Source organism: Penaeus chinensis, chromosome 37 (genome assembly GCF_019202785.1).
Source record: "Penaeus chinensis breed Huanghai No. 1 chromosome 37, ASM1920278v2, whole genome shotgun sequence".
In the NCBI taxonomy this organism is placed as follows: domain Eukaryota; kingdom Metazoa; phylum Arthropoda; class Malacostraca; order Decapoda; family Penaeidae; genus Penaeus; species Penaeus chinensis.
In genome coordinates this window covers 14,699,565-14,711,725 of record NC_061855.1, presented here as the reverse complement: position 1 = coordinate 14,711,725, position 12,161 = coordinate 14,699,565, and the positions used below count along the sequence as shown (strand labels likewise).

At 40.8% G+C, this 12,161-nt stretch overlaps 1 protein-coding gene across 1 annotated transcript; it reads right to left on the bottom strand.

Moving 5' to 3' along the window:
- Positions 1-666: 666 nt before the first annotated feature.
- LOC125045678 (probable protein phosphatase CG10417) lies at positions 667-1,576 on the bottom strand. Its single transcript, XM_047643096.1, has one exon. It carries the CDS (start codon positions 1,556-1,558, stop codon positions 671-673), a length of 888 nt encoding a protein of 295 aa, XP_047499052.1. The 5' UTR covers positions 1,559-1,576; the 3' UTR covers positions 667-670.
- Between the last annotated feature and the right edge of the window lie 10,585 nt (positions 1,577-12,161).

Sequence of the window (12,161 nt, the reverse complement as noted above, 5' to 3'; positions counted from 1 at the left end):
AATAAAATGAGGAAACCGATTGTTACTTGCAAAAGGGTGCAATCGGTGACCTCACTTCCTCTTGTTCAGAGTCGATTATTTTTTTTATTTTTTCCCAGATCTCAGACACTGAGGTGTTATTGTTAATGCTTTGTAGGGATTGTTTAACGTTTTTTTTAGTTTAGTTTAGTCCTTTATTTACCACCCTGGCTAACTGCACGGGCGTGGGCAAGCTGTGGTACATTTAATGCATGGTCATAACATTACATAGTGTTACATTTGAATTTTAACCTATAACATTGTTATGGGTACTTTATCAGTTTAAGGAAAGGAACAATTGCACAGTCCTCAATCCACTCATCTGCCACGCCGCCATATAGCTTGGGCGTGGGAAAGCATTAATACAATTTATATTCGGTTATGTGATACTACATTCCAAATTTCGTGCTAGAGTTCTACAATGCAGTTGCACTACAGTCCATTGCAGCATTCTCCTCTCTGGTCCATCTGTTGAAAGCGAGAGAGCAATCTGCAGACGCACGGCCTTCTTGCGTCCATTTCCTCACAAGGCTGGCCCATGGGAAAGTGAAACAACAACATTAGGTTCCAGCAAAGACCCCCTACCCCTGGAACCCCTCCCGCCCCAACCCTAAACACTAGTTTGAAAATAAAATCTCCTATGCCCTACTGGTCATAATTCGCCGTCACTTTTGAATTTCTTGTCCTCTTGCTTGATCCCTTCGTTGCCAGCTTCGTCAGAGGTTCTCTTGGCACTCCCGGTTGACTCCACCTTCAATTTGTTCAACTTGATGATGATGCACGTCATGTTGTCACAGCCTGTGCCATCCCCATGAGTGACTGGGGCTAGACAGTGGTCAAATAACTCCTCACAAATCTTTGAGAGCTTGGTATCCTCATTCAGCCTCTCAGAGACAAAATCACAGGCTTCCTGAGATGAAAGAGAGTTCCAGATTCCATCACAGGCAACAATGATGAAGTTATCTTTGGGTTCTAGTGTCATGGAACGAACATCAGGGAGCGGACTGATCATCTGTTCCTCTGCCGAGAGGTTTTTGTTTTGCTTGTAGCCATAGTCACCAATTGCTCTTGAGAGATTGAGTCCTCCGTTGACCCTTCCATCAGCTGTTACTCTCCCTCCTGCTCTGGTGATTCTTGCTGCCTCAGGATCGTCCTCTGGCTTGTGGTCGAGACTCATCTCAATGGCTTTGCCATCTCTGGACACAACGCAGCGTGAATCACCCACATTGTCCACATAGAGCTCATTTTCTTTGATCAGTGCTAGGCAGGCTGTGCATCCACTGTCAAAGCCAGGCTCTTCCTTCATATTTATAGCAAATTCCGCATAAGGTTCATCGTCATCATCTTCGGCCTCCTCGTCATCATCTTCCTCCTTATCACCGTCGTCATCATCACCAGCCTCATCATCGTCCTCTCCCTCATCATCTTCATCATCCTCATCCTCAAAATTGTCGTCATCCTCTTCCTCCTCCTCGTCACTAAGGTCCTCCTCCTCTGCAGTGCCTTCCTGGATTTTGCGGTAAATTTCAGATGCCTTCATGGCTGCCACACGCCGTCTCTCATTTCTGAAATGAAATTTTAATTCCCGTAGATTTTATGTTAAGAAACTGAATAAGGTTGTCACAGGTATTGCCCTGCTTGTAGACATCGAAAAGCTCCTGAACTCGCTTTTGTTCCCTTAATAGTGTAGGGTCACCAACCCACGTAGTTGTAGTAATCAGTGACCACTTTCGTATTGTCCATAGAGAATTTATCAACACTCGTTATTGTGTAATCGTTATACCAGTAATAATTACGTGATTTAAAGTGGTGCTCAGGGTTAGGAGGCTACCTCCAAAATTGGTAGCGTCCCCTAGATTTCAAGCTTGTTTGATATATTGTTTTAAGGATCTTTTTTATTTTGTTTTGAAATATTTTAGTGGCTGTCATTTAAAAATAAACGTAATCTAGACCTTTCTTTTGTTTTGTTGGGTAGTTCTTATTTGCCCTTTTGATTTGCATTTGCGTTTTCTATTTTCGTTTCGTTTTTCCGTTCCCATTTATATGATTTCTTGTGTTTTTCAGCTTTTATTTCATTATTTTTTATTTGAATATTGTAAGAACCTGCGAACCAAATCATTTTAAAGAATTTACAGATTGTTTTTTATGATGAATAAGGACTATAAAAGTTAAGTAGCGTTTGTTTAAGGCCAAAGGGCGTAAGGATTTGCTTATGATTATTGAAAAGTTCTTTGCTTTCTCTTTTGTCATTTTGAACTTTCTTTTGCTGGACCGTCGTAGTTTTTTATGTTCTCTTATTTCATTTGTCGTAGTCTTTTGTTTTTTTCCATCTTATTTTATTTCGTTTAAGATCTGTTCCAGTTCTCAGTCTCCTCCCGTGTTTTTGCTCATTTAAGTTCACTTTCACTTTTAAGGTTCCTGCGTGTTTTACTAATTAAATTTTATTTTATTTTTGCTCACGATAAGTTCAATTTGATCTTCATTATCTTACATTTTACTTGTGTTTCATTAACTATAATAAATTTTAGTGTTAAATATAGTTCACTTTTTATCTTGTTGCAGTGTTTTATTTGCTGTAGAGTTCGGTTTTATTCCCCACTAGTTTTGTTTAGTTTTTAGTCTTTGGTCTCAGTTTTAGCCATCATTTTGTTCAACTTTCTCTTCATGAATATTGTATGACTTATTTTGTTTTCTGTAAGCCTCCATCCTGCCAACTATCTCAAATAATTAAAGAATTTGTTGAGCAAAACATCATGCCAGTGATCTTGGTGGATCTGCTGAATCATTGCAGTAGCAGCAGTAATGGAATTTATTATGAAGAAGTAATAATGATGATTCTGATACGATGATAATGGTAACAGCAATAGCGATGATGATACTAATGACTGTAACATTAATAATATAGTGACAATAAAAACGTTGATGTTGATTAATCATGATGGTGCAGTTAATTATTAATAATCGGAATAGTAATGAATATGCTTATAATGAAAGCAATGGAAATTGTAATGGTAATAAAAATAATGAAAATGTCCAAAATGATTGTTATGGAAATCATGATAATAACAACGACAATAGTGATAAAAATTTTCGTTTCTTTTATCATAATTTTCATAATATCAGTGAAAGGGTTAAAAATAATGATGCTGACAATAACAACAACAACAGTACTAATAATCTTGACAACAATAGTAATAACAATAACAAAGACAATGAGAATAATAACAATAATATTGTATTGCTGCCACTGATTAACTAAGGCGATAATGATGTGCGGCCTCAATTAATAAGATTTTTTTTTTTTGTGCCATCAACATCCAGCTTCTCTCTCTCTCTCTCTCTCTCTCTCTCTCTCTCTCTCTCTCTCTCTCTCTCTATCCAGCTATGTTGTAAAGGATTGTCGCTCACTGAGCGAAATAAATTAATGAAATCATTATCTATCTAACCGTGTATGTATGTGCGCGCGTGCATGTGTGTCTTTCTCTCTCGCTTGCTCAGGCTTTGTGAAAGGGGCAGGGGATCATCCCCTCTTTTCCTTGGTCATAAAGGAACGGCTTTTTAATACTTTTAATTTATGCACTGATTGCCATGAACGCACCTGTTTAGGCACGGAGCCCAGGGGAGTCCGGGTAGCTGGAACGGTAACTAACTTTTATGTATATCCTATGATCCCATGTACATTCCTTAACATGCAACCAGACCACTAGCAGGTATCCCATGATGGGTGTGGCCATAAGAGCAATTAACATGATACCCGTGTGATGATCTACATTAGCTTTGTTAGGTAAAATTCCAAAACCACCAGGAATTGAGGAGGCTTAATGTCATATGTGCCAGTAATTTTCAGTGGTGGGCACCCCTGCCAGTAATCAAGATTAGTACAATCAAGGGCGATCAAGATCGGCTTATGAGGTAATCTGATGAAATCTTTTGCAAAATTTGGGTAGGAACCAAGATCGCTGGCTTAACAGCGACACACAAACTCTGAGAGGGTCTCAACATCTACGTCATCACTTTTGTTCCCCATGTTCATGAAGGCATTAATGAACTTGCGGGATTCATTTTTCTAAAGGATCTGATTGTTTGATTGATTGATTATTAAAAATTACCTGCCGTGTTAACAGCTAAGGTCATTAGCGGCGAACACCTTGTTAGATTGAAGTATTGAAATATTTAAAACGTCATAAATAACAATAAATAACAATCGATATATTAAAAAAAAAAAAAAAAGCATAAACATTATGCAAAATTAAATTTAATTGAAAGCATTAGTTTCCCTAAGGAAACTAATAAGACCTTCTATGTCGCAGTCCTCCCCCAATACATCAGTGTATATGGGGAAGACAAGTACATACGTCTTTGGTCTGAAAATGTTGCACATCTTTCCACTACATGTGCGACCATAAGTGGCTCTTGGCATTCCTCACAGCGTGCTTCACTTTTAGCCATCATCACCCCATGAGTCAGTCTTGCGTGCCCGAGTCTTAGTCTTGTTAATATAACTTCTACTTGTCGGTTGGGATGGATGCTGGTCACCCAACTGCCAAGGTCATTTCTAATCTCTTGCAGTTTGTTTCCTGAGTAATGCCTCCATTGTTCCCTCCATTTATCCCGAGGACAACTCCTGATGCTGGGTTTCAAGTCAGTGTGTGGGAGAGGAAAACGAGCATCACAGGGCTGAGTGGCAGGTTCCTTGGCAGCTCGCTCATTCCCACTGATTCCAACATGTGCTGGCACCCAACATAGAGTTAACTTTTTACGTGCGGACATCAGTGCAAGCCAATCTTGAACCTCCCTTACCACTGGATGTGATGAGTTTAAGCTCTTGATTGCTTGCAAGGCACTACGAGTCACAATATATAACAACATTATGGTTCGTAAGATCTCTAGTCATCTTGACCTCTGTAAGGATGGCATGTAACTCTTCAGTGAAGATCGAGGCTGATAGAAAAGTACAAATGCAGTCTTCCTTCTGCTCACTGCTGCAAAGCCCACAGCATTTTCAGATTTTGAACCATCAGTATAAATTGCATCTGATCCTTGGTACTTAGAAGTGGGTTGAAGAAATCTCTCTCTGAGTTTTGCTTTGGATCTCTCCCCTTTCTCAATTCCGACCAAATCCAGCTCAACTTGATATTTCCAAGGGGGGAATTGGGAAGTTCCAACAGCCAGAACCTTTGTGAAATTTAAATTAAGATTTTCCACAAGATTCCTCATTTTCCTACCATAGGATTGGTTTTCCTCAAGGGGGTTGAAAACCAATCTGGATGTAGATCCCGGAATCCTTTGTAGTCTCGTGTAGTAAATCAGGTTCATGTAGTCCCGGTGTAATGCAAGAGGTGGTTCTCCACTCTCAGCATACAGGGACTCCCCAGGTGAAGACCTGAAAGCCCCTGTACAGATTCTAAGAGCTTCATTATGAACTGAGTCCAACATCCAGAGAACAATTGCAAATGAATAACCCTCACACCCATAGTCAAGTTTACTACAAACAAGTGCTCGGTAAAGCTGCTGAGGCATTGTGCAATCTGCACCCCATGGTAGGTGTGAAAGAACCCACAAAATACTAAGTGCTTTTCTAGCTTTCACCTTTAAACTGTTTGATGTGAGGCACCCATATAAGCCTTGAGTCAAAAATTAGACCCAATTATTTCACTCCTGGACAAAATGCACAGCATAGGATTGGGCACATATGGCTTTACCTTGAGGTGGTATCATGCCAACTTAACTGATTCTGGAAGGACTAATGTTTCAAAAGTTAGGAGAGCTGGTGTCGACTGTTCCAAATCATCAACTTCCTTCTTAAAACGGTTTAATGCCACTATATTAAAATTCTGAAGTTCCTCTAACAGAATACCTCATCAGGTCTCAGGAAAAGACATTTCCCGTGTTTTGTGAAGAGAACATGAGCCCAAGGAATGTCGCATATCGCTTACAGACGGTCACTCCCGTCTGGTGACGAAACCTCAACTATCAGGCTACCATCTCGCTGTGGGGTGATGTGAAGATCATTTTCCAATATACTTTAAAAATATCAAGATCCATGATTGATACACCATTAATAGTCTTCTCTACTAGGTATTTACTGTATGAGATACTTTCATATTTACCACGTAAGATTTCCTTAATGGATTGAGGAGGACTTTTCTCCTTCTTACCTGGTTTGGGAGCTCGGGAACCATTACGATTCCCATTCTTGCCCTTTGGAATCTGGTAAGGTTCCAGAGTGACAACATGTGATGCTCCAGAGGGATTGACCGGGGGATTGCGTTGGTCATCAAAGAGAGATTAGTTGTGGCTACTCTCCGGGTCCACTTTAGAACCCCCCGTCACCCAAATGAACACCCTAGGGTGTTTCATCTGGACAGATTGAGGGAGGACAAGTGTGCCCGGGGGTTTGCCGAGGCTATCTCTGGTCGTCTCACAGCACTCGGACCCTATTCTTCTGTGGGATACCTTCAAGCATGAAACGCTTGATGCAGCCCAAGAATTGATTGGTGAACGCCCAAGAGCAAGACAGAATTCCATCTCGCAGGAGACACTTGAAGACACAGATGCTTGTCGTGCGGCTCGATTGTCAGGGGATCGCAACTTGCACCGCTCTCTGGTGCGCAGGACTAGGTCACTGTTGAGAAGGGATAAGGAACAGTTTATCAGGAATCTTGCAGAGGAGGTCGAATGCCATTTCCTAGTAAATGACCTCCGTCCTGCCTACCAAGCCCTGAGAAAGCTGAACTTCAAGCCCTCCTCACAGATGACTGCAGTCCACTCAGCAAGGGGCCAGATAATCTCAGATCCTGATGGGGTGCATGTGCGTTTTGAGCAGTTGTATCAGGTTGATCCACCAAAAGTTAACATGGATGTCGGTAATGTTGAGATTCCTCTGCCAGACCCACCCATCAGTGAGGATCAGCCCCCCTGACTGAAGTCAGGGGGGCGATCTCCAAGCTGAAGAGTGGTAAAGCAGTAGGTGTTTGTGGCATCCCAGCTGAATTGTTAAAGGCTGGTATAGAACCTATGGCGAAGGGCTTGTATGCTGTCCTGTCTGCTATCTGGCAGACTGGTACCATTCCCTCTGACCTGCTAAGGGGTGTGGTCATCCCTCTCTGGAAGTGTAAAAGGAATCAGTGGGACTGCAGTAATCACCGAGGCATTACACTACTCAGTATACTTGGCAAGGTACTTGTACACATCCAACTGAGACGTATCAGAGACCACCTGCTGATTCACCAAAGGCCATACCAATCTGGATTCACTCCTGGTTAGTCCACAATAGACTGCATCCTGTCTCTTCGAGTCATTGTAGAGTGCCCTCGTGAGTTCGGATGTGGGCTGCTAGTAGCTTACATCAACCTTAAGAAGTTGTTTGATACTGTGCATCATGAATCACTCTGGTAGCTCCTGAGGCTAAGAGGAATTCCAACAAGGATTGTTGGATTAATAGCAAACCTGTATACAGGCACTGAAAGTGCTGTAAAGTGTGGTGGGGGCCTGTCGAGCTTTTTCCCTGTTAGTTTAGGTGTGAGGCAAGGCTGTGTTCTTGCACCAACACTTTTCAACACTTGCATGGATTGGTTCAAAGGTACTGTGGAGCAATTCTGGGCAATATCAAGGTTACAGACCTTGACTTTGCTGATGTTGTCATTCTATCTGAATCTCTGGAAACCCTAGTGGCAGCTTTTGATGCATTCACCAATGAAATGAAGCCCCTGGGGCTAGAGGTCTCCTGGACCAAGACCAAGATCCAGGATTTTGGAGGCCTACTAGGAGACCCTGTGCAGTCAGTACGTGCTTGCGGTGAAAACATCGAAGTCACAGAGAGTTTTATATACCTCGGTAGTGCAGTTCACGACTCTGGGCTGTCAGACCAGGAAGTCAGTAGACGGATTGGCCTGGCAGCAGGGGTCATGAAATCTCTTGACAAGATTATTTGGAGATGCCGGTACCTGTGCAGAAGGACCAAGTTACGTGTTTTCAAGGCCCTGATACTGCCAGTTTTACTATATGGTAGTGAAACTTGGGTGTTATCTTGTGCTTTGGAATCTCGTCTTGATGCCTTTTGTAACAGATCCTTGCTATGGATCATGGGGTACAGTTGGCGGGACCATATCTCCAACCAACAGCTGCACAGTGAGACCGGTACAGTACCTGTTACTTGCACAATCCGCGATCGCCAACTCAGGCTATAGAACCACTTGGCTTGATTCCCGCAGGATGACCTTGCCACACCAGGTTGTCTCTGTCCGAGACAACCCTGGGTGGAGGAGGCCTGTGGGACGACTGAGAAAGTCGTGTCTTGGGCAGATCGATCAAACTTGTGAGGAGCTAGAGATGGGCCGGGCCCTTACCTGGCAGCTTGCCACGAGGGACTTTCATAGGTGAAAGCAAAGGGTGGATGCGGCTATGCGCCCCTGCCGGCGTTAGCTTCCAAATGATGATGATCAGGGAGAGAGCTAGTTCTTTGTAAATTTGTAGATATACAAATTAGAATTCTTCATTTCCTCACCCCCCACCCACCATGGAGTCCAACGAGGGGAAGCTATAGTTGGAACTCAAAATCTCTCAACAGCCACAGGTGTAGTGAGGAAATATACGCAGTCACTATTACAGTGCTGATGGCAGTCACGGGACCTATACACAACCAATTGCTTCACCCTAGCCTTATTTGACCAGCCAATTGACTTGACCAGGCCTTGATCAAGCCATTCGTCTAGCCAGAATAGAGAACCAAAGATGTGTGTTGCTAGATGCAGGGCGCAGTGCACAGCATCGCTCAATCTCCAGGACTCCTGTCTCCTGGTAATACAGGATGCCACGTACGGCAAACACATTGGGAGAGATCTCCCTGGTCCAAGATGGAATGAACCAGGGGTGGATGCACCATCCCCTCTCAAAGGCTTTGGTGACCCCTCCAGTATGGGTATCCCTCTGGTCCAGCACCAGATCATTGGGACCTTAAGCCCCCCCACCGCGGCAAGGCGGCTCCAGTTAGGGGGGTCTGCAGCGGTTTGCCTTTCTTGAAAGGAAAAACCTGAGGGTCTAATCACGGTCTAAGAGTTTCCACTGACATCATTTTCAGCTTTTATAACAATCAGTTCTGAAGCAAAACTTCTTGGCTTGAGGTAAATCATTGTAACTAACTGATTGTTACTAACAATTCAATCAGTTTTATCATGGCTCGGTGCTTTAGTCATGCCTCACCTGTAGAAGGCTTCCGTAAAGTTATACCAGGTGAATGCGTGAAATCGTGGAAGTGCTCTTGGAAGACCAGGGTTACTATCAACAACTGGGAATTGATATCACAAAGAAATTAAGCTTTTAAATCTTTGTATTATTGTCCTGAAATTACAAATTGGTAATCGAGAATTTGAAAACAACTTACCCTCATGAAAGAAAAATAGAAATATCAAATCGACTTCAACAAGATGAGGATGCGATGTAAAAAATACTACAAGCGACTGTTTGAAATGTAATGTGCAATTGCAAGCATAAAGTGATAAGCTTGTCCCACCACTGAAAATGACTGGCAAAGGCCATTTCTGATTCTTTGGGCCTTACTCAACATTTTACGAAAGATTTCATCAGGTTACCCCACTGGCTGATCTACATCATCCTTAACTGGATTATATGTGTATATATATATGTATATATATATACATATATATATATATATATACACATACATATATACATATATATACACACGTATACACACAGACGGCCACCATCAGTCGATTGTCCAGTATATGGGCGAAAGAATAACAGGAGTAAACTGTTGCCCATGTAGCATGCTCCCTCTCTTCACACAGCTGATGGACCAAAAGAAACGGAAAAGACCGATCCGGTTTGGCACTAACGGCGTTGCAGGAGTTGCCAGAACGAGGTCACAGGCGACGACAAACTGTCTCAGGGACTCCAGTTCCGGATTTTCCTCAGGGTAGACTCCCGAAGACTTTTACAGTTGATTCTATGTATGTATGTATAAATATATATACATACATATATATACATAAATGTATGCACGTATGTATGTATATTCATATATATATATATATATATATATATATATATATATGTATATATATATATATATATATATATATATATATATCTGTGTGTATATATATATATATATATATATATATATATATATGCATATAGATATGTATGTATATATGTGTATGTATCTGTATATATAGGTGTGTGTGTATAGACATATATGTATGTATATATGTATATATATGTGTATGTATCTGTATATATGTGTGTGTGTGTAGACATATATGTATGTATATGTGTATATATATGAATATATACACATATGCATATATGTATTTATATTTATATATATACACATACATAATTAATACATATATACATATATGTATATATACGTATATATGTATATAGATACATACATATACACACAGACACACATATATACACATATATACATACATACATACATAAATATATATATATATACATATATATACATACATACACATGCATAAATACATACATATATATTTATATATATATATAGATAGATACATACATACATATAAGTATATATATGTATGTATATGTATATGTACATACATACCTACGAGTATTTGAGAATGTAAGAAGTTGGAAATGCTCTAAAACTAAATTTGTAAATAAATGAATAAAATGATGAAAACATTGACACAGAAAACGATAACCAGGGACTTTACAAGACACATAAGCGTTTAAATTCTCCTTGATTTACACCTATTACATTTTACGGTCGTATTCTTAAATAAATATTGTGTCATCCTACTTTTGAGCGAATGACACGGTCCACAAGTTGATTCCACAATTCCGTCTGTTTAAATTAGGCTTTGTGCCATTCCACTTTTGTGCATTCGGTGTACATGTGGATTCCATATTGTGACGCATACCACATTGGTGACACGCGATGGGATTTGTAAGCATACATACATACAACTATATGTGTGTGTGTGTGTATACATATATATATATATATGTATGTATATATAAATGTATATGTATATATATATGAATATATATATATATGTATAGATAGATAGATAGATGTGTGTGTATATATATATATATTTTTTTTTTTTCTAAAATATTACTTCATTTGTTTATGTATATGTAAATAAAGCGTTCACCTGGCGAAAGATCAGCCTGCAAATGAGAGCGCGAAGAGGACGACGGAGAGAGTAGATCTCTTCGGTGTAGGGCAGGCTGAGGAGAGTCGTGGTAGAAGGTTCGCCACGAGACAGGCTCGACATAAATACGCAGTATCCAGGGGACACAACAGCAACACCTCTGTCATCAGTGGGGCACAGGCCATCAGGTGGATTGGTCAGCGGCACGAATTGTCTTTCCTTCCGCTAATGTCCACGCGCGCAGACTGGCGGAACCCTCCTTAATCAAGCTGCTGCCTAATTTCAACTTGGACAGCGGTTTTTCTCCTGCCGATAGCCTCCTCGCTTTCCTCATCCTCCGCCTTCTCCTTTATGCCGGCCACCCTGCGCATACTCCGCCCGATCCTCCGACCTGACCTCCCTATATATATATGTGTGTGTGTGTGTGTGTGTATATAAATACATACACACACATACACACACACACACACACACACACACACACACACATATATATATATGTGTGTGTGTGTGTGTGTGTGTGTACACATATACACACATATATGTGTATATGCATAAATATATATATATATATATATATAGAGAGAGAGAGAGAGAGAGAGAGAGAGAGAGAGAGAGAAAGAGAGAGAGAGAGAGAGAGAGAGAGAGAGAGAGAGAGAGAGAGAGAGAGAGAGAGAGAGAGAGAGAGAGAGAGAGAAGAGAAGGAAAATCAGATGGAGAGGGGGCAGTGGAGAGAGAGAGAGAGAGAGAGATTGAGAAGGAAAGAGAGAAGGAACGAGAAAGAAATTTATCTCGTAGAGATACTAGAATCATTATGCAGGAAATATTTCTTGATAATATCATAATTTTGCAAAACTGCATTCAATTATATGATTTGCATTTTTGCATTCCTTTTCTAGTTTGTATATTATTTTTTTCATTGTATAGACATTTATTTGACCATCTCTTTTAACTTCCGGAGGCAGAATAAGGAAACCCAAC

What these genes read in the sequence shown, in the direction of transcription:
- LOC125045678 (XM_047643096.1), bottom strand. Translation starts at nt 1,558, where the DNA reads ATGAAGGCATCTGAAATTTACCGCAAAATCCAGGAAGGCACTGCAGAG.